Here is a 24,618-nt window from a genome sequence, read left to right on the forward strand (position 1 = left end):
ATTAGGTTCTTTTTAGTCAAATAGGAAAGAAGAAGTAGATGAGTGGGGGAGAATAATTCTTTAAAGTTGATATATTTTAGCTCAAACATGTAAAAAACATATAAATAATATTTTTTTCCTATGACTATGGCAGACTAACTGGCCTTAGACTTATATATTTAAAGTTAAAAATAAATAAATAAAACCAAACAAAATAGCCTATAAAACTGGGAAAAAATATTTGAGGCAACCTTTTTAGGCATTGATCAGTAGGCAGTAGAGGCTTAAAACCTTCAACAGAAGGTGAGATTGAGGCTTAGCAAAGAAAAAGTGCTGCAGGAATGTCTGTTGAACCAAGGGCCAAGTTATGGGAAACATGGGTGATCTAGCCCCCCACGAGAGTGGAGAGACCTTGCTGACTTCTCAGACATTCAGTTAGGACCTCAGAAAGGCTGTACCTTAGGAGTAAGGGTACCTAGGGTAGGTAAGGCTCATAATCTAGAAATGAAGACAAAGTAAAATAGATCTACTCTAAGAAATCATAATTTTGTTATAATAAAGCCTGAGAAGTTTAAGAGAATTCATCAGAAATTTAATTGTCTATTAAAGCAAAACTCAATGGCTTTTAAAGAATGAAAATGCACAGACTATCCCTAATATAACATTCACAATGATGGCTAAAATAATGATGTATTTTAGATAAAAGAAACTGGAGATGTTTTAACAAAAGTCAACCTGTTTTCTAAGAAATGCTAGAAGAAAATCTTTAGAGTCAGACAAATGATATCAGTATTGTACAGGACATCTACAGAAACTCTACAGTTAACATTATACTGGAAGGTCAAATATTGAGTGGTTTACCTGCAAGATAAGAAATAAAGTAAGAATACATATGCTTACCATATCTATTTGACATTATATTGGAGTTCTTAGTAAAATCAGGAGAAATAAAAGTCATAAAGGTCATAAAAGAAGTAAAACATTATTTGAAGACAACATGAACATGTACAAAATCCTTTAAAAAATTCTACACTAACAGAAAAATTAGTGGATTTAACAAAGTTATTGATACAAAGTCAATATAAAATAGTAAATAGTATTTTTATATGCTGTCATCAAACAATTGGAAAATAAAATTTTAAAACACGGTTTACTATAGCGTCAAAAATTAATTTAACAAAAGATATTTAAGACCTCTGTACTAAAAAACTATAGAACATAGCTGGAATAAAGAAATTCAAACAAATGAAGGGATGGATGAACTTTATAAATTGGAAAGCTCAATGTTGTTAAGATGATGATCTTCCATAACTTGATTTATACATTCAATGTATGACATTTGAAATACCCATGGTCTTAAAAAAATCTAAATTGACAAAATGATTTTAAAATGTATGTGGAAATGTAAGAGACCTAGAATACTCAAAATTATCTTGAAAAAAGAACAAAAAATGGAAGACTTGTACTATCTAATTTCAGGATTTAGTTTAAAGCTACAATGATGAATAATACAGTGTTGTATTGGAGTTAAAACAGACAAACAAAGCAATGGAACATTATAGAGAGTGCTGAAATAAACCCACAGAATTACACTCAAAGAAGTTTTGATGAAGTTGCCAGGAAGCAAAGAAAATTCAATGGAAATGGATAGTCTTCTCAACAAATGCTGTAACAACTAGATAAACATATAGAAAAAATGAACTTCAATTTCTACCTCACACTACTCACATACTAATGGATCATTAGAGATGGATCGCAGAATTAAATAAATAATTTTAAATTATAATGCTAAAAGGCAAAAATAGGACATAATCTTCATGACTGAAAGAACTAAGTAACTCTGTCTCTGTTTCTGTCTCTGTCTCTGTCTCTGACTTTCTCTCTCCTTCTCTTCTTCCCTCCCTCCTTCCCTCTCTTTCTCTCTCTTTCAATAGAAAAGTGGATTTCATCAAGTGAAAAAACTTCTGTTCATAACACACCATTAAGAAAATGCAAAGTTATTTATAATAGCCAACACATGGAAACAACTCGAGTGTCTTTCAGTAGATGATTGGATAAAGAAGATGTGGTCCATATATAAATTGGAATACTACTCAGCCATAAAAGATGAAATATTGCCTTTTGCAACAATATGAATGGATCTTGAGAATATTATGCTAAGTGAAATAAGTCAGAAAATGATAAGAATATGATTTAATTCATCTGTGGGATATAAAAAAAGCAAGCAACCAACCAACAAAAAAAATTCCTAGATACAGACAAACAGAATGGGGGTTACTAGAGGGGAAGAAGAGTGGTGGAGAACAAAGAGGGTAAAGATGCTCAAATATACAGTGATGGAAGGAGGCTAGGCTTCAGATGGTGGGCACACAATAAAGTATACAGATGTTGTCTTATAAGATGTACACCTGAAACTTATATAACATTGTTAACCAATGTCACCCAAATAAATTTAATAAAAAATAAAATGTAAGTTAAAGCCATACCCTAGACAAAATGTCGTCAGTGCATATATCTTACCAAGGACTTGCATTTAAAATTTATATAATATTCTTATAAATTATTTATTAAAAAATAGGTATTTATTTAAGAGACTTTAAAAGTCTATGTTCACAAAAAGACTTTTACTGAAATACTTATAGGAGCTTTATTCACAATATTCCCAAGTTTGAAATTACTCGAATGTCCATCAATAGATTTATTCATTCTAGATATGGTATATTTACAAAATAGAATAAGACAGCATACTTTGAGAATGAACATTGATAGATATAAAAACATAAATGAATCTCTAAAACATCATTGTTTAATGAAAGAAGCCAGAAATTTAAAAGAAAGGAAAACTAAGCTTTTAGGATAAAAATAATCATTTGTGGTATTTAGGACTGACTAGAAAGGGACATGAAGGGACTTTCTGAAGTGATGCAAACTATATCTTGATTTGGATGTTGGTTATATGAGTCTATTCATTTGTCCAAATTCATCAAATTTTATAATTATTCATTTAAGAGCACTGCATTTCACTGTATATTAATTTTATCTTATTTAAGAAAGAATTCCAATAAAAAAACTTAAATATATGAATTTGAGCAATTAACTTCACATATTTTGCATGAATGTGAAAATAAACCCTCTAATTGTAAAATGCTTCTGTGTAGGCAAAGCATGACAGAACATACTTTTGTTCCGTGGAAACCAAGACCACAACAGAAGAGTACAAAGTGAAGACAGAGTTTCAATATGTACAATTTTCAGTTAACATGGTGCCATGCAAAGTGAGCCTGCTTGTGTGTTTGGGAGTGGGGAGAGAGAAAGTGTTTTGAGGTGTGGATGGCCTACAGTAGCTTCTAGTAGGTTGTCATTTTACTATATTCTGAGTTGGCTGGAATATCAGCAACCTTTACCCAGTATAATTTTTATTCTCCTGTCTCAACTTTTGCCAACATTTTATTGATTATGAAGCCTTAGGAAGATGCTTGGGAAACTGCTGCAAGAAATAAAAAAGGAAAGGCACCACCTCTTACATAATATGTGATATTCAGTATGTCGTAAAAGTCTAGGAACTAGAATAGACAAGATTTGAATATGTATTAGTAACCAAGTAGAAAAAGATAGTCTCTCTGTGGTTTAATATTTTCCATACTTTTTGTTTTAGAAAATCTTCAAAGGAGTTTAATTTAGAAAATTAGTTAAAAAATCAAAATAATAATTATTAGAGGATCTCTAGTGAAAAGATTACACTGGGAAAATTAGTCAAATTTCATTCTCATAAAAACCATGGTGTTAAGATCTACTAGAAAAGATACCCTAACACTATCTATTAATGTATTTTTCTCAAAATAGTTTAATAACACAGCACCCTAAAATTTGTTCTTTCTGTGGTTTCTATACATGTACCTATTTGTTAAAGCTTTTTTTTGTTATGTGAAATTACAAAATGCAATTAATAATTTATAAAGTTCCACAGCAAAAGCACCATGAAAACATATGATCCTATTGATGTTTCTGTGGGGTAATAATTGGATAGAGAAATATTTTTTAAAAAGGTATAAATAAATTGGAAAAGGTGTAAATCTCCTCTGAAGTGTGGGAGGGCAAACTGGATAATCTGGGAGGTCTCCCGGGGATATCTGTGTGTGTGGTGGGGGTAAAGACTCTGCAGCCTAGAGTCTGTCAACTGGGAGTTTATAATAAAGTCAGTAGACAAAAATCTCCTTACTACCAACTCATCACATAACTTGATTTACCAAGACTTATCAAGTTAGACTTTCATGCTGGACAATGGAACTATTACTTCTAGACCTAAACCCCTTTAGAGTGATAGAGGAAGCTTTTTGTTTGTTTGTTTTTGCTTTTGAAATGGGCTCTCTAGTTTTTGCAAAATAGTTTGATGTATATACATCTTCTAGGAATTGGTTAATATTTACTACTTCTTAATGCTAATGATTTTGTTGCAACAATTCAATAACAATCCCATTTAAGGTTATTTTGAATTTTAGTCATAGTTTTTAATGTATTTAAGAAAAATGCATCTTAGTTCATTGCATGGCATACTTTAAATGCTCAATAAACACCAGTTATAAATATTGTTCATTCTCTGATAATTTATGAACATTTTAGATATCTTAATCAAATTTACAAGTGTATTAATTTGTTTTGTTGTCATTGGGGAAGTTGAGTAGCCTACACTTAAATAAGTAATGAGATGATGTTATGATTCCATTTAACATTTAAAAAAGAACAAATTCAGTACTTCATTAAATCAAAAAATTAAAAATATAGCAATGGTGTATATTACATGCCTATTTTTTAGTTCTAAACTAGTGCTCTTTAACTTTAAATTCATCTCCATTTGGTTTTAAATTTAAATAGAAAACTTTGAAACACTTTTCCCCAAATAGTTTCTGACAGAAAATTTTTTCTCAGTCCCTTGCCACTGAAGTGTTTTTCAAGTGTTGTAAATCTGCTCTATCTGCTGCTTTTTTTCTTGAACACAACGAAGGCTATAGTTGGCATTCTAGAAAGAAGAAAAAAGTAGGTTACTAGAAATTGGACAGAATACAAGATTGGACAGAGGGAGATAGAAAAATAGAACTATATGCCCCTGACCCCTGAGAAATGTAATTTAGTCTTAAGCACATAAGTAGTGTCTCTAGTAGATTTTCTGCTCGCCTCCTCCACAATTTCATATTGAGTATCTTGTACAAAATAGGTGCTCAGTAAATATAAAGAACATTAGATTTTCAATTTGAGCTTACTTTCAAGATAGTATGTAGTGCAAAGAGTAAAACATCATTGTTTAACCAAGTCAAAATTTTTCTGTTCCTATGCATTCTAAATCAAAGAGATGATTCCTGCTCAGGAAATTTTATACTTGCTTTTATAAGCTTTTGATAAAATCTCGAGTTTTCTTATCTTTTCATTGCTGGGAATTTGGTAGAGAGAATTTAGGGCAGGGTCTTAGTTCTCATACAATTATTTTTAAATTATATGTTAAATATAAGGTGAATGTTTCCCGATAAATGAGGTTGTGTTAAAAGACTAGATAGGGACTGCTACTCACAAGAAAGTCTTCTCAAACAACCGCCCCCAGAATTTTGTACTATTTGTTTGGTATTTCCGAATACATATAGAATCTGTTTCTGAAATCTCACCTGTGCTGTCAACTTAAAGGTTTTCTTTTATTTAAAAAATAAACTATCAGTTTCACTGTTTTTTGGAGAGGTATAGTCCCATACCACCTAGTATAGTACCTGCCACATATAAAGATTCAATGAAATGATAATTGATTGAATTTTTATTGCTACTATCTAAATGAAACATGAATCAGCCAAGTGGAAATTTTCTTTTGAGACAATTCGTAATTTAGAATAAAAAAAAAAAATAAAGACACTCTTCTATGTCACAGACATAGAAGGCAATTAATATCAAAGATATGAGTATATAGTTCAACTTATCAATCTAATACAAATAACAAGAATAGTTACTTTAACTGAGTTATTTTCTCAGAATATAGCTAGTAGTAAATGAAAAACAGGATTCAAGGAGAGAGAAAAGAAGGTGCCTGTTCATGAAATCTAAATTAAAGTGGCTTTAAGTGAATAGACAATTTCATATTTCATTCAACAAGCAAGATACTAATCACAGATAGGAAACATGTTCTATTTTAATTAACACTCATTTCATGTTCCTTTCCATGATCTTTATTTCTTCCAGAATCAAACTTCCTCATAGAGTAATTGACAGTTGCCTGTAGGAAGGTAACACTTGATTCTCTACCTCGATTCTCTCCTCTGTTCCCCAATCTTTTCTGCCAAAAATGGTGGCCGAATAATAACATTCAATACATCTAGCTAAATATGTCTTTCTTCTCTCACTAAATACATATTGAATTAAATAGGATTATGTGCTTTTAGAATGTCTTGTAAATGTTACTAGTTATAATTTTATAATAATAATAATTCCTATTATTACTGACACTAAATATTATAAGACTTGTAAATATCTAACTAAACTTCATAAATTCATTAGGATTCTGTGGTTGAATATGAAATATCTTGTATGATTTTGAGTAAGATGGGAGACACTATTTCTGCTCCACATGAGTATAGTTAAAGACACAGATTTTGCTATATCCTTCTGAGTTTGCTGTCCTGTCTACATGTTCTGCAACATTCCTTGTTTGAATTTATCAGGTGATATTAACAAGCTTTATTACCATCCCCCATTCCCTGCTGCCACTCTCTCAAATGCATTCCGGTTCTCTTCCAAAGGAGTCTCCTTTCCATTTCCATTAACATTATCAGTTTTCTTCTGTTTAATGATTACTTACGTGGCTATTTTCAGCTTTAGCTGGTTTCCTTCAAAAGCAAAAAAGAAAACTGGTTATAACTGGTTATGTGCCTTGAGATGACTTTTGTTTTCACTGTGTTAAGTGCAATGCATGCTCAGTGATGTTCATATGCTTTCAGGGTTATGCCCTGTTGCCCTTGTAATCACACACTGAAGGATGAGAAAATAAAACAGAGCTTCAAGTATAGTTTTTGTTTCTATACAAGATCAAGTCTTGGTGTACTTAGGCGTGATTGTAGGGATAATACTTGCATTTTGCAGAGTCTAAACATACTGTACTCTGTGATCAGGGCCATGAAGATTACTGAAAATTCTCTCTGGTATTAGATATTTCAAATCACTATAACTTATTTATAAAGAAAAGACATACAAAGAAATATGAGAAACAGTAGAATTTTGAAATTAGCATAAACACTGAGGCAGAGCATAAAGATAAAAGTTCAAAAAGAAATTTAGCCGGTTCTCAGAACATTTCCTAAAAGGCATTGATGCGGTGAGTCCTAGATTTGAAACCATGGTCCATGGTTTGCTATATATATCAACTTGGCTAAGTTATTTTTCTCTACCTTAATTACATATTTCATATTTTATCTGATATATTTCACATGTGAGTAAATAAATACAAAACGGATTATTATTAAAACTAATAGGAAGCACAAAGCTGGACATTTAAGTAAAAGTGTGTAGGTAAATGCTTTCAGAAGATGACTTAAACATAGCTACTGAATAAAATTCTGATTTACATTGTGTGGCAGTTTTTAAAGGCTCCTTTCTGAGGTGTCCTGGGAAATTTGGGGGGAGTGTAGTGTGGCGAGGCCAGGTATGGTCCCGTCAACTGAAACATGGTGAGAGAGATTTTTCTCTAATCTCAGCTTCTAGGCTCACCTGTGGTCAACAGCCAGCTCTGAGGAGTACAGCAAAAAGTGGGGGGCACGGTGGGGAACAGTTCTGTGGGAAGAAGTGAGTATTAGATGACTCAGGCAGTGGGACTTTGAGAAAAAAGGAGGAACTTTCATAAACACTTGACAGGTTCAAAGGATGATACAGAATGGGAAGAGAGAACCTGATGATAGCGTTAGCATAGAACTTGGTGATGTTAGCCTTAGCATATCTTTCTGTTGAGTCTCAACGCTTCAGTATGGACCATTTTCCTTCTATTCCTAGAGCACAGCTGTCATCTCAAGATCTTCCTTTCTAATCATTCTGGGAATTATCTTAGTTTTCTTTTGTGTTAAACCTTCTCTTTATTATCACCCATGGCTTCACCTTCTTTCTGGCTTACTTGTTTTGGTGGAGCAAATTCTTCAGAAATATAAGAAATGTTTTTCAGGTATCAGAATTTATACCTTCTATGTTTGAAAGTATGCTTATTATATCTTCATAGTTGATGGATAATTTCACTGTATATGGAATTCTAGGATGAAAGTAACTTTTCCATGATATCAAAGGCATTTTCACCTTGTCTTCTGGATTGCAGTGTTGTTTCTGAGAAATCTCAATCCATTTTGACTCCTGATTTGTATGTGATTTGTATTTTGTTTCTGGAAGCTTGCAGAACCTTCTCTTTGTCTACAAAGCAGACACTTTTGAACTTGAAACTTTTATACTTTAGATCAGTAAACTGAATTATTTCTTTGAGGATTTTCATTTTCTTTTTTTCCCTTGATCTCTTTTTATGGAACCACAATTATTAGGGCTAATTCTGAACTAATTTTCTTCCTTCCTTCCTTCCTTCCTTCCTTCCTTCCTTCCTTCTTCTTCCGCTTCCTTCCTTCCTTCCTTCCTTCCCTTCCTTCCTTCCTTCCAGCCTCTTCTCTCCTCCCCTCCTCCCTCCCACCCTCTCTCTCTCTCCTGTTTCACATTCCTTTGACTAATTGCTCTTCTTTCTGAAAATTAATCTTTCAAACTAACATTGATTTTCAGCTTTATTTCCAAGAGATTTTTTAGTATTAAATATTTGCATTTTTTTACAGCATCTTTCTGTTTCACGAGTGCAAAAGCTTTCTTACTCTCAAAGGACAGTATGGTAGTTTTTTAGTAGATTTTTTTGAAGTTTTTCAAGTTTCTTTTTTAAAAACTACTTTTGTCTCTATGTTTCAAGGTAGAGAATTTTCTCAGATATCTGGTGATCTTTGCTAGTCTGCTTTTATTTAATAGTTAGAGATTTAAAAGTTGATTAAAAGCTTTCAGCATATGGGCAGAACTTGTCGGTATTATTTTCTCTATAAGATATTCTTGCTTGGACATTTTGTGGCAGGTTTGTCTTCCTATTTGTAATAGTCACACTTCAGTGAGAGGACTCTTTAATTAAATTCTCTTGTCTGGAAGGTACAGACCTGATTGTCAATATTCTGAGAACCAAGTAGGGAATGAGTCCTGGGAACTCAGCATATACTATGTATAGGTTTATCTAGTTCCTCTAATTTCAGAATATTACAACACTCTCACTGGTTCCTGGTAATGCCACCATTTAACCTTTTCCAGAAAATTTCAAACTTCTACTCATGTGGGGAAGAGCAGTCCCGCAGAAGCACAGATGTGGAGGATGATCTAAGAATTTGTTTGCTTCTTAAGAATCCAATACTCAAACATTCTTATTTTAACTGTACGCATTCATATCTGCTCTTTATACTCACTTATGGAGGTACTAGATGTAACCAGTTCCTGACAATTTTGAGGTGATTTAAATAAGTTGGTACTCAGCTTTTCCCATTGCTGAATTTGGCTCTTTCTGTACGAGTAAATAAAAGTTAGTTGAATGGATTGTTAAATATCATTAAGTACAAGTCAAACGTTTAGCAATAAAAGCACCAGAAAACAGTCCATATGATAGTTAATATAAAATTGGATTGGCTACTCAGGAAGCTATTAAATTTGAATTTAAAATGAGATTGTCTGACCTGCATCTCAGAAGACTTATTCCAGGTCTTATATCTTAAGAAACTTGGAGGATTTGTGTAGTTTGAACTCAAAACCAGAAACTGCTCAATTATTCTTAGCTAAATTTTGCTCTGAGTTTTGTGGTTGACCTAAAATCCCAATACAAAGGAAAAACTCGGGAGTGTGAAACCAGATCAACCAAAATATGAGACTGTTCATGTGAATACTCTGTGTTCTGAACCACTAAAGATCCCTCGGCTCTAATTACAATGTGGACTCATTCAATAAATGTGGGATGATTGTGTGATTTCTTTATTCACTCTAGCACCTGCTACATTTTTTTTTAATCTAGCACATGTTCTGAAGTAGTCTCCAAGTATAGAAAAAATCTTTTAATACAATGTATTGATTCATCTAACTCATAATTTTAATAATGTGCTATAAAGAAATGTTAAGCAAGTCATATGTTATGTATTCCAATTTCTATCTGTAAACAAACATACAGACTGATACAGACTATGAAATAAACTTTTAAGGATGATGTTAGAAAAACATACCAAATAAAAGAGGTTATAATAATTTTTTTAAACAAAAAAGAAACTAAGAAAAACAAAACATTTGTAAAGAGAGCAATTATTTTCAATATTTTTGGTAGATAAAAAACTATGAACATTATAAACATGTTATCAAAGATATTGTTATATTACATATACTTATTGTGGATGAATAAAGTTAAGTGATTTATGTGAGTAAAGAAAAATCAATGAGAATATAGGAATTATATCATATTCTAAAAATGAATAAATATTATCCTCTATACCATGATTCATTCTGTAAATTATTTTAAATCCAATTCTATTAATAACCATGAGAGCAATATTATTTAATTTTTATATTACATTTTTCTCCTTCACCAAAAATAATATATCTGTTTGAGAATCATAAAGATTCTATTAGTCTAGCATATGATTTTAAGTACAAGTATAGCTAGCAGAAACTGAAAATAAATATATGACATTAGGATTCTGTCTAAGTTATCAAGTTATCATTGTTTATTTAAATTCTTTTCAAAGAAGAAAAGAAAAAATATATCAGAGAATAATACTATTTTGTTATATGGGCAAGATTTATTTAAGAATAAATGGTTGAGGGGTTCTACTTTTGGCTAAGTTGGATTAAAAGGGTCTACATTTACTCTCCCTGCTGAAACAGCCAAAACAAAACAACTAGAACCAGACATATATTTCTATATTCATTCATTCTACATATACATTAAACACCTAGTGTGAGTTAAGAGCCAAGTGTACAATAATAAACCAAATAAAAATGCTGCTATTGTCAGCCTTAAAATGTAGCAAGGAAGACAGACAGGAAATAAGCACTTTTTAGGAAACAAATATAGGCCACCAATGGCCACATGTGGTCCTTCCCTAAGTAGAACAGATAAATCAGCTACCCTTATGTTGTTGTAAAGTATCTATGTAGTATATTCTTATACATCATTTTATTCCTTTTCCTAAAAACTTATACAATCAAGTAATTGTGGTTCTCATAATGTTACACATCATTAAGTATAATCGTATTTCTCTGTGACCTCCTTTCATATACCAAACTTCACTGATGCAACTCATTTGGTAGAAAAAAATTACAGTTCGCTTTGTTTCAAAGCAACAGGTTGAACCACAGATTGAACTTGAGTGAACCCTATAAAAGTCATACTGATTTAAAGTTTAAAGCAATTACTATAAGACATTTATTTGTTCAGCTACAAAAATTCTCATATCTTTTATAATATGCAAATTCTGTCTTAAATCTCTTCATTTTTTTTCAGCAGAGTGAAATTCTGAACAAATTAAACATAATGTCAAGTTTTCTAGTTTTTCTCTTTCCATTAAGTATAATTACTTTTTTCTTGATAAAATGTTTCCAAAATTCTTTAAAATGAGAATGGAATACACTAAGCATGTGCTACCAAAAAAATTTTTCTTTAGTATGTAAATAAAAATATTCCAACCCTAACTACTTAGGTTGAGTGGCTTCACTTTGACATCATGTGTATAAGGACATAGAGATTATCTCTAAATTATAACCAAAGGAAGTGAAAATGGATTTCAGGCTTGAGGACCAGCTATTAAGGGGATAATAGACTTTTGATGTCTGTCTTTTTACGGTAGCACAATAGTTAATTCTTGTGACTGCTGACCTTTTAGTGTCTCCTAACCAAGTATTGGCATTAATCTACTGCTTATCTGTCACCCACAACATTTGATAGTCCCAGTCTCTGTTTTCAATTATCAGTCATTAGAGAAGGCACTGAACAATTTCAGAAGAGAGTTCATGAAAACTTTGACCTATTTTTGTCAGATAACCACAAATATTCATTGTAGATAAACTATCATTTCATTGTATTTAAGATAAAAGAGGAAGTTCTTTGCTGTGTATCGATTTACTTTAACCTCCTTCACCTTCAGGTAGTTAAAATGTTTTTATTTTTGTTTTTTAATTTATGGAGCAGAAGAATTCACAAGGTCATTCAGTGAAATCTGGGCAGATTAGTTGACCTCTAGCTGCCAGAGAATCTATAAAACCCACAGATATTTATATTAAAGAAAACATGAGAAATAAATATTTACCGAAAGGTGATTATCAGACAGTTGTGCTTTTACATTGACTTTTTATGGGCAAACGAACTTTCCACAAATATTTGTACACAGTATGATTAAACTCCCATATTTATATACTAAGTATATTGACTCATCATTAAGTAATCATTTTTACATAGAAAATGAATTAATCATGCATCGTCTGAGTATTCTAATTTTTAGTTTAACATTAATATTCAGTACCACAAATTGAATATTTGTTTTAAATTTCAACTAATAATTTCCTACATACAATGACTATAATGAAACAATAATAAAATATTTTCTATAATTCTGGATGCATCGTCTACAGGGATAAAAATAACTAAGTGACTTCAGACTTGTTTAAAGAGAAGTTCTATCAGAACCAGCAAGTTTAATTGGACTGATGGGCAATATATAAACATCAGAATATGTGCTTCTATGTTCTCTACCTTGTAGATAGAGAAATAGCTAAACAAGGTTCAAATAAATACAATTATTTTCTATATATCCACTATTGTAGAAATCTAGCCTATTTTTTCTTAATTTCACTATAACTTTTTTTTAAAAAAGCAACAAGATTAATCTTCTTTATTAATAAACCTATATTATGACAGAAATTGACATTTTGATAACCAAAATGTCTGAGTTTTAGGGCAGGGTAGTAATTTTTATATTAATTAAACTTTTATTGACTATTTACTATATAAAAGTCCTGTTTGTGGTATGTGCACAAATAGAAATATAAGAAACAAAATAAAAAGAATATATGGATGTTTCCCTGAGGTATCTTACTTATGGGGTAAATATAAAGTGACTTAATAATTATAATGCAAGTGAAAACTGATTGATATGGTAGCTACTGCTTTTAAAGAATTTGCTATATTCCAAGCACTATGCTAATATTCTTTCTCACACATACCATTTACCCTTTACAACACACTATGGAGTAGGCCTTTTATAATCCAGCTTCATTTTAGAGATGCATAAATAAAGACAGGGATGAGTAGATTTTTTAATATCACACTCTTTAATAAGTTAGGAAACAGACTGAATTTAAGTTTTTCTCACTTCAAATCTGGTACTCTTAAGTATGGTATATGTCATCTCCATTATCAAAAGGAGACAAAGAAAAAATGCTATTTGGTTCCCAGGAGAAATTAATTTGAATAGGAATTTTTAAAGTTATCTTTGTGTAGTTAGAGCTGGACATTTTAAATAGAGGTAGGATTTAGATCTCTTAAAGTGGGGAAACATTTTAGTTAGAGGAAAGGGTGAGCAAAACTATTGTCAGAAAAGGGAGATGGTTATTGAGAAAAATTAATTTATTCAACCGTCTTTCAAAACTCTTTGTGTTGACTGCTCACCTGTTCTAGGTGATATTAATTTAAAAAAGTTTCTGTCATTAATTACTAGAATATAGAATGTGTCGATAGAATGAGAATACTGGAAAACGTTGATCAAGTCTGAGGAAACTCTTACTATTTCTCATATTCTGCCACTGACCCCCTAGATTCCATAATGTGCAATGCCTATAAACAACTATTTATTGTTCTCTATTTTGGTCATAAGCTTTCGCATCTCTTTCCATCTACATGAACTCTTTTCTCTACTTGGGATAATTCTTTAAGACCAAGATCAAAATTATCTCTTCTCAAAGCCTCCTGAATAATGTTTGTTTCTTTCTTTGTGATTTTGCTTTATATTACACATATCCTCCATAAGCCTCACCACAATTACATCATAACTGTACTTCTCCATGTTTGTCTTCCTTATCCTGAGCTGATATTGCTTTGTTTTTCGTAGCTCCTTAACTATTTGGGTTTGGACCAAAGTAGTTAGCCAATAAATATTCTGAGATAGAATAGATATAGAAGTAGCAGACTAGCTATTTTTAGGATGATCTACATTAGTATATATATGAAAGGTGTAAATGAGAAAAGCAGCCCCCTGACAGCCAGGAGATGGACTGAACCTGTCAGGCAGGACTTTGAGTTTAGGAGCTGACCCAGCATTCACAGTTCTCTTGTGGAATATAAATAATTTCACAGAACGTGAACATTAGACAACTCTTAGTCTATAAGGGAGGAAGTAAAAGGTTGTTTGGAGAAACAGATTAAAAACATGAACATTGTTTGAATCTCAAAAAGGATCCTTTCCTGGATAATATTAGAGACTGTTATTTCTTTGTCAATTAATGACTTTGTTCTATTTCTCTTCTTCCCACTTTATGGAAAAATTTATTAAAATACCAATTGATAAAATTACCTCTACTTCCTGAGTGCACCCAGTTCTCTAGCAAATCCTTGCCTCTTTGAATCTTTGCTCACATTACTTTATATAACCCTAATGAATCCTTCCTAACATCCTTTTACTGAGGCTCCCTATGCCATCCATCACATGAAATATGTTGGAACAAAACAAGCCAGTAAACCTGACTATGTTCATCTATAGGTGTGTCCCCAGTGTTCTGTTGTCTAGGGTATTGACACAGGGTAAAAAGAATTGAACATACAGGAGAAAAGTGTATAAGAATGAGCCCAGGAAATTGGAAGCATGGCTCATGTGGAAACACTGGCCTTGGCATGAAAAAGAAAAAACTTTCGCCCTGAGACAGAAGTAGCAGTCATTACTAGTTAAAATTCTAGTGCACTGAACATTAAATTTAGAGTCATAAGACCTCGATACTATTCCTGGCTTTGTAATTAACTCACTTCGTGACATTGAGGAAGTTATAGTTTTTATCTGTATTGTGAAGGAGGCTCTACCTTCTTGCATCAAACAAGGGGGAAGAAACAAAAAATTGAAATATATTAATTTTATGAAATAAATAATTTATAGTTATTATTGATTAACTTATTAAATATATCAACTTTTATACCAATTTTTGATATATTTAGCTGTTATCATTGTAGTTTTCTAAATAACCACTGAGGGCTGAGTGCTGGGCCCATCCAATCTAAGGAGGGCAGGTAAACCATGAGACACCTGCATCCCGATTCCAAAACTGTTTTTATAAAAGACTACATTTTTTGTGTCCCTAAATTGCTTATATTTTTAAAAGCAAAATAATAAAAAAATGGATCATTAATTAAATTTTATAAATTTCAAAACTAGATTCATTGTATTTTAAATCAATTCAGGAAATAAATTTGTTTAGCTATCCTATTACAATATTTAAGTAATTTAACCATCTCACCTTTCTTTTGAGATTTTCCTTCTTTATAAAACTGTATTCAGGAAGCATTTATAAGTGTAAGTAAGAGTATTTTAACTATAGAACATTTGAAAGTTAGTTGAAATTATTCTTTGAAACAAAACATTCAAGGGGATAATTTTCTCTCCTCCAGGTCACATGTTGCTGTGGTGTTAAGAGGCTCTTAGGGTTTCTGGAATCTGGAGTTTACCACACCCTCTGGAATGGTTATCCATTCAAAGAAATATGTAATGTGCATTCACTGACCAATGAATAGCCCTTTATAGGACCAAGTGTATGTTTCTCAATGGACTAGTAGGTGAAGGATGTCTTGTGAAGTGACACATTTTGGTAGTCATACGATATCTTTGCTTTTTTTTCTTTTACTTTAAAATGCAACAGAGATAAGTAATAATTCTATGAGTAATCTCTTAATGATTTTTTGCACTCAGCAGCAAATAGTGATGTGTATTCTTTCAACAGCTGGCTAAGCTCCTGGGAGAATGCTATCTTTGCTTTGCAGCTACTGATTCTATTTGTGTCTTCCAAGTTCCAGCCCTTGAGTGGAAGATTAAGACTGATTGCCCATGAATGCATGTCCTTAAAAATGCAGATAAATCATTAAATAGATAAAATTACAATCTTCTGTTAATTACTCTACTCTTGATTTTGTGGACATGAAAATATTTAGTCATGACATTTTTATCCAATTTCTATAAATGATAAAGTCATTCAGAGAGGTGTTTGTTTGGAGAAAAGAGAGACTGCAATCAGTCATTAACTTCTGTTAAGTTACATCTCAACAATAAAAGATTTCAGTGTATGTTTTTAACCACAAGAAGCTTAATCTTTGCAGAACTTTGGCAATTAGAGCACTTAGAATGCAGTTGATGCTTATATAAAAGCAATCCTGTTTCTTTTCACTATCAGCCCATTAATCACGGAATGTGAATCTTTTGATTCATTTTTTTTTTAATCTCGTATGCTTTGATGTTGCCACTTTTAAAAACCGAAATGTAAAAATAAATTAATTATCTGCTTCTGTTAGTGTAGGTAAGCTTTCAGTTGTTCTAGGCAGTGCACAGAGATGAAAAAGTTTGGAATGCATGAAGACCTGCTTCCTAGAAGCAAAAGGAAATATATTCACAGTCATCATGGTCATGTTTTGAGTGGTGAGCTGTATAAATATTGCTGAATTTTTGATGGTTTATTTTCCTTGAGGTTGGGTGTACGTATATGCAGTAAAATAATTCTTTTTAATTTTTGTAGAAAGCACTGTTGACAACCATCAGCTCAAATGAATAAGCAACCCAAAATTGATGGATTTATTTCATTTTAATGGTGTTATTCATTGGCTTACACTTAATAATCTTCAAGACAAATGTGTATTATAAATGGCAGTGGGAGAAGAGCATATGGCCTTAAGTGTAACGTATGTATGACTGTTTGGCAAAATATAGCCTGTTGATCTTGTTAGATATATAAGGGGATATGAAAATAGCAGTCTAGGCAAGTCGTTGTGGTCTTTTTAAATACAATTTTTATAGGTAAATTGATTGATACAGGATGTGTGTTGTAAATATAGTTATATTTATTCTTAAACTCTCTTTTCCACTTCACATGAGGGAAATGGTGTCTATAATATGGTATAAAAAAGTGACTCCACTAGAGAAAAGTGTTAACCTCCTAATCTTAGTATATTTTAACACTTTTGTCATTCTATCTTCTTGACAAGTGTGGGTCTGCTTGAATGAGCTAACCCTCTTGTTTTGTTTTGTTTTTATTTGTTTTGTTCAGTAATTAAGACAGTCTTTTTTACCACCAAATAGGAATGTAATTATAGTTTTCATGGAGTCTTGCATATTTTAATCAGATAATTTTACTAGAAACGATAATAAAGATTTTTGAGGAAACTCATGGTATGTAGTAGATGTGACATGTAAATTAAGGAGTGAATTAAAAGGACCAAATATTCAATACAATATGAATTTAAAAAAAACCAAGAACAGTATACTTAAATTTTTTTCCTTCTCATTTACTTGTTTGTCTTTTAAGTTTCTCAAGCCATTTACAATTGCAATAGGTTATAGCACACATATATATTAATATGGAGAAACATAATACTTAATACTGACCAAAATTATCACAGTATAAACAAGGCATGAGTATCTCCTATAAAAAGCTTATGTTTAGGGTATATATAATGTGTGTGTATATTCTTTTTCATCTGTTTTTGGAGTGTTGTTTTTGGTAGTGGGTCTGGTGGAAAAAAGGTGGGAGTATGAAGGGATCCAGCTGGCAAGTTACAATTATTTTAAAATGTGATTGTAGTCAAAGGATAACCTTGCATACAAGTATAGATATTATATAATAATTCAAATTATGAATATGATCAATTATTCATTTATAAATTTTTTCTTAGATACGAAATGGAATCAGTATTAAATAAGTGAATGTAATACAATGTTTGCTAAAATGAAGATTGAAAGGAGTGAATTCTAAAAGAATGAACAGAGTCTAGAAAATATAGTAACCTCTACAGAGTAGGGGCATCATAGAGGAGAATAAAAGTGTTGAAAGACAATCAACTTTCTTGAGTGATAATTAGGTAAAACAAACAAACAAATAAACAAAAAGATAAAACTGAATCTAAGAAAAACAAACACACTGTTGTGATGTCGAAGCCTTCAGAATTGAAATCTTGACCCTGGAATGAAATCTGTTCTCTCCCAATTTTACACTGTGGTTTCTTGGGTAAGTTATAAAAACTTAAGGAGGATTATGTGGATCGAACAAAATATTGCCAAATAAATGAGTGTTAAATAAATGATCATGTCTTAAGTCAATGGGGAATGCAGCAAGATGATGCTGAGTAAAAAGACAGAACCTGATTTTGATCTATTCATAGTTTTTCATTTACTAGTATTTATTGTAAGACATCTTTGGATTAGGCATTGTATGGTGTGAGATGCTAATTACATATTGTCGACCAACCCAGTTCTCCAGGCTATTTGTCACTTTTTTTGAGTACTGCTGAGAAACTTTGTATGAATATACTAACAATAAACTAGTCTCTAAGTACAGAACAGTAGGATGTCATTATATAGGTGATATGGACAATGAACAAAGATTTATAATAAACTTTAGAAGACAGATATCTGTTATCGCCTAGCTGTCATCACCCAATTTCTCATTCTTAACTGAGGGATATTAATATTTAATTCTCTCTAGCATTACTCTTGGAGATAACTGAGATTACCTTGTGAATATTTGTGAGCATCATTAGGATGCTATATAAATACAAGTTTTATTCCATTATTCCAACATGTCCCATGGAATTTACTAGTAAAATTATAATTCAAAGCAGGAGGATATAGAATTTTAAATCACTGGATAAATGTGCACTGCAACTTTATTCTGTGTGGTATATTTAATATAAATTTTTATTGAAGTCTTTGAAAATGTGCCTCCTTAAGGGGATAGGTTAAATAGCCTGGATTAGAAAACTGAAATTTTATAATAACAGCTGAAATTCTAGCTTTCCACTTTATTACACTAACATCTCACAGGGGATTCTGGAACTTTAGATTACTTTACATAATATGAATTCAAAACTCATCTGCATTATCCAGGTGCATGTTTTAGATTGGATCCTAACAAACTCACAACTCAGCTCTTATTTCTAGGACTAAAGTTTTTTTGGTCTAAATTTCAAATATAAAATTGAATGTTAATGAGAAATTAAATAATGATTGTTATCACTTAGAATTTTGAATATTAACTTTCAGAATAGTTAACATAAACTTCTGAATGGATGGTTGGTGTATATATCATAAAGTAGGGAACTCCTCCAGCAGAGTCTGGGACATCGCCACCGAGTCAAACACAGGAACATTTCTGTAGCAAAGCAATAAATATTCATATAAAGTGGAATAAATAGAGACTTTGAATGACTTCAAATCAGTTAATTTCCAGTTTTTTGACAAATGTACTTGAAGCCAAACTTTTAGTTTTTAGAGCATTTTGGATTTTGAACTTGTGAATGTGAGATTTTAGACCTTTATTAAAGTATAAATACTTCATAAATTAGGACATAGTAATACCCTATAATCAGAAGCCAGCATATGTGGTATTTAAGAACCATAGCTTGGTGGCATCAAACACTTGTACTCAAACTTTTTGGCTAGGTATTTATTCTCTATGCCTTCTCCCTTTCTTCATCTTAAAAATGAGGATAATAATAGAATCAACCTCATAGTTTGTTATGAATATACTAATATTAATAAAATGCTTAGAACAGTGCTTGGCATATAATAAGTGCTATTTAAAGCTGTTTCATAATGTTTCATATGAAACATGACTGTTTCATAATGTTATCTACTTAAATTGAGATCAGAAAGGAACAAGTTTACATAGAATTAAATTTAGTTCTCTGTAAATGAAAGTTGCAGCTAGTTTTAATATTTATAAATGCACTTTCAGTTATGAGATACCCAGTTTCTGGGTATTTTCTACCCTTATACTTTCCCTCTCAAATGGTTCAGTCAAGAAAATGTACAAATGGAGGGGAAGAAGACACATTCATAGCAGCCTGTGTAGCTACTAGCAGAAGTTTACACAGAAAATTATGGACCAAAATAGAATTCTAGAAATGAGGTTATCTTCCTTATTCAGGGAAAAGTTGATTAATAACCTTCCTGAAAATGGACTTTTCTTAGAACCAAGATAATAATATTTAAAAAACCAAAACTTCATGAGTCATGTGAGATGGTGTTAGTTTATTCAGATAGCCCAAGAGCATCATCCTTGCAAAACTCCACAGGATAAAAATGGCTCCAGATATAGCTTAATTTTTTCTCTTTGCTGGCTTAGATATCTGAGGTGGAGGTGGGGATGAGCTTTTTGCTCTCTAAACCACCTCTTACTTCTCTAGGGAAAGTACACCAGAAATTATTTTGGATGATAAAGGCAAAGAATTGTGGGTTCCTGTGTCACGAGTTTCCTCTCAGAGGTGGAACCCATCTGGCACTGGGATACAGAGGACTAAAGGCCTTGGCTCCCAGTCACTCCTGGATGGTCATGACCCTCTTTGCTCCCCCTTAATCTTAACTTTTTCTCTAGTTTAGGATCCCAAGTTTTATATATTTATAGCAGTGTTGACATAATTTCAATTAATCACCAAACAATATTTTTGTATCAATTTAATTTCTGAAACTGGTAAATTTATTTATATAACATACATTTTTAAAATCTTCTTAAACAAAATTTTAGCAATGAAACATCATTGGAAACATTTAAGAATTATCATAGGCTATAATTGTAAGACATCTTGCATACAGTGTTTTGCAGTAGATTTTTTCAATCCTAAATTATTCCGGATAACAAATTTTGAGAAAACTATTAGTACTAAGAAATTTAACTCCATCAAATGATATTGCATTACTAAAAATGAGCCCTTTAGATAGGTGGTTCTTTAAGAAAGTTTTTTGTACCAGTAGATACAGACTGTATCAAATAATAAACTATCTAACAAAGCCAAATTAACAATAAGCTGGACACATACTTATTTCAATTCTTCAACATTTCTTAATATTCCTGAAGAAGAGTTCTCTGACTTTATTTGATAAGAAGGTTGCTGAAGGGGGAAAATATGTTCCCCTTTCAATTCTGAGTAAGAACAAAGATCTTTATTCTTTATGCTGTATCACACATTTAGATTGTACTGAACAATCTATAAAAATTAATAAAAGTTCACTTAAAAAAACATTTCATTTGCTGAAAGGAAAAGAGAAACTCTTCTGGGGAAGACATTTTAGAAATAGTCTTTATTCTGAAAATGAATTTATTTACTTGACATCTAAAAATGTCATAAAGACTATCTTTATGTGCCTGCAATTTCTGTTTTCCTTCCTATTTTTTTCCCTTGGCTGTGCTAAATTTCAGCATCAATTTCATCTGAAACTCTGGAGATTTTATAACATATTCCTAATTCCTGTATGAACCCTCTGTGTTCTGGTACTTGATACATACCAGCAATCGCTTTACAACCTTCACTTTTAAAAAAAAAATTTGGATAGCCTTTCCATTTAGGATCCAGGAATTTGTATAAAACCACAAAGGTTATATTGCTTTTGAATTAAAAGCTGTTGGTTTGTGGAATTTCTTTCAATTGGAAATGCGTATAAGTCTGTGGTTTTAGTGTTTTCCTAGTTTTATAATATTCTGCTTGTTTTAATTTTCAAAGCTGTAGAATTTACCATTAATTTCCAAATTTTATAAAAGACTAACTTTTATCTCTCTTTTCTTTCTTACTTTCTTTCTTTCTTTCTTCTTCCTTTTTCTTTTTCTTTTTTTTTTCAGTTGAAAGAGACAAGGATTTTTCTCACCAGCGAAGACATTATAAAGAATTCCGGTTTGATCTTACTCAAATTCCTCATGGAGAAGCAGTGACAGCAGCTGAATTCCGGATATACAAGGACCGGAGCAACAATAGATTTGAAAATGAAACAATTAAGATTAGCATATATCAGATCATCAAGGAATACGCAAATAGGTATGAACTTTAAATCTAACATTCTAGCAAATAAATGTTAATTGTAATGAATCCATTGATAACACATATTATTTGTCAATTCATGTTTTCTTTGGATGTAATGACAGTCAAGGCCAGGTGCAGACATTTTTAAGACTAACTGGAAAAGTGCTTTCTATATGTACTTTTCAGGCCTCTTGTCTCATTTTGTAAGTGAGAAAGCTTCCATTTTATTCTGTACACATGGAATTTGTAATTAAGGTGATTTAAATCACTTGGTGTTTTGTTAGAGAAGCACAACTTGATTTTTTACCAGCATGAGTGTAAACTGTATGTGTTGTTATGTGTATTTTGGCGTAAGACATTGCATTTGCGACAGGGTCTAGCAGTTAATCTGTATGTAATCTGAAATGCTTAATTCAGAATAGTACAAAGATGGACAGAGAACTTGAAAAATTAAATATATAAATACCTCGGTTGATAATTACTGCAAATGAACCATCAAATAAAAAAGTAAAAAAGGGAGTTTAGCAGTGTTTTCTGACTTTTCACCCAATGAAAAAATCTTTTAGGTAACTAATACCTTTTACAGGTGATTTGTGACTTTCATTAAACAGCTCTTAACTTACATTTTTTTAAAAAAACTCATTGAAATGTTATATTGAGGTGAAATTCATTTCCAGTAGCTTCCATTTATTAGATAGAGATCTTCTGTTTCATGACATACTACGTTGTTTTTTGATGAGACAATATTTAAAGACAGCTATCACATCCCCTCTAGGGCCTCTTTCTCTTCTTGTTGAATATTTCTTGTTCCTGACATTTAGATTTTTCTTGGTCATCTACAGTGGCAGACTTTTCCAATAGATGTTCCATGGAACACTAGCCCCTCACAATACTCAGTGAGAAAAAAGTAAATAAAAAGTCTGAGGTCAGATGCGTTTGAGAAGTCTACCTGTTGGACCATCCTCTAGGATATTCACAATGTACATCGTAATTAATATTAAAGTCTTAGAAAGGCTTTATACTAAAGAAACCTAGTTTTCCTCAAAATTATTTAACTGTAAATCTTTTTCTGGGGGGATCTATAATACTTAATGTCCTATGAACACTGTTTCAGAGGGACATACTTCAATAAATACTGATTTATATATGTTTAAGAGTAGTAATCCTAAAGCAGAAAAATGCTGTGTTACTTTCTCAGCTCTAATTTTTAGTAGCTTTTGTCTGTAGGTGAAGTTTTTGTTTGTTTGTTTGTTTGTTTGGTTTTTGTTGTTGATTTGTTTTTTAAATCTCAATCCAGTAGTTCCATTTCTAAAATGGAGGTACTAGTTTGTTTTTTTTCTGAGACAGGGCCTGGCATATTACAGTACATTGTTTTTAATACTAAATAACAGTGGCATTTTCAAACTTAAGTGACCAGAATTGAAAATAATACTCCAAATATTTTCCTATATCTGTTTTCATACTTGGACTATGGGCTCTCTAAAAAAGAGACTCTCTTAAGTAATTTTACTTATATTTTTATCCCTAGCATTATGAATTCGTTTGGTATTATATAAAGTTTTGAAATCATCAAATGGGGTACTACTTCCATTAACATATTCTAAAATGCTTGAATTATCTTTATTTTTGTTCATTCACATTATATTTTTATGCATGTTAAATTTATATTTGGTTATATAACACACCAAGTTGTTTTTCTTTGTTGTTGTTGTGCTTTTTTTTTTTTTTACAAAAACTGTCAATATGCCAGTTCTCTATCCTCAGGAATATATTTATTGATTTTTTGACTTTGTACATAGACTTTTATAGTCATCGCAATTAAAGGTCCTTTTATTTAGGTCCATTGTTCTATCTTCTCAGGATATTTTTGAATATCATTTATCTAACTAGCTATCCCTTTGAGCTTTTTTTCAGTTCTATTTTCTAAGTATGTGAACTGTATAATTTAAGACATAATAACAATGTTGAAGATAAAGGACTAATAGAAGAGTCTACTCATAATAATTTGTAGATTTCTTTCTGGATAAGTCCATGCTGGTTTTTTATTAATAATATGTTTTGGATTATTTGTGGTTATTGATGCTTAACTTATCTGACTTTATAGTTTAGGAAAGTTTTATTTTTTAAAAAAAAAGATGGGACATCTATCTTGAAAATTTGAAATTTCTCTATACCAATTTAAAAATATTACTCTCGATATTTCTGCAAGTACATCAAATGCTCTTTTAGTATTCTTGTGTATAATCTGACTAAGTCTTTATGTATTTTAACACATTTAAGTGTACTCTAAGATCTAGATATTTTCCCTAAATTATTGAAAAATGATTTCTAAAATGTGAAATATCTTTGACTGATAGTCTCTTGCTTTGCCATTCCAAATTCTATGGTGGCATAGATTGGATATTATTTTGAATGGAATATTATTTTGAAAAATTTAGTAAATTCAATTCAGTATTAATTCAGATCAACCAAATTTACATTTTAAAACTTTCATTATTAAGTACTGTGGCTGAGTTATTTTTATCCTTTAGGGTTAAGCTATGCCTGTT

The 24,618-nt window shown here is 31.4% G+C and overlaps 1 protein-coding gene across 2 annotated transcripts in view; it reads left to right on the forward strand.

Annotated features, from left to right (window-relative positions):
- Positions 1–24,618, forward strand: part of BMP5 (bone morphogenetic protein 5) — a 111,886-nt gene that overhangs the window by 33,386 nt on the left and 53,882 nt on the right. For both annotated transcript variants that reach the window (XM_039853006.1, XM_039853005.1), the window contains exon 2: positions 21,892–22,084. In XM_039853006.1, the coding sequence (XP_039708940.1) occupies positions 21,892–22,084 (193 nt within the window). The remainder of the gene's footprint in view (positions 1–21,891; positions 22,085–24,618) is intronic.

Source organism: Pteropus medius, unplaced genomic scaffold (genome assembly GCF_902729225.1).
Source record: "Pteropus medius unplaced genomic scaffold, Ma_sr-lr_union100, whole genome shotgun sequence".
NCBI classification, from domain to species: domain Eukaryota; kingdom Metazoa; phylum Chordata; class Mammalia; order Chiroptera; family Pteropodidae; genus Pteropus; species Pteropus medius.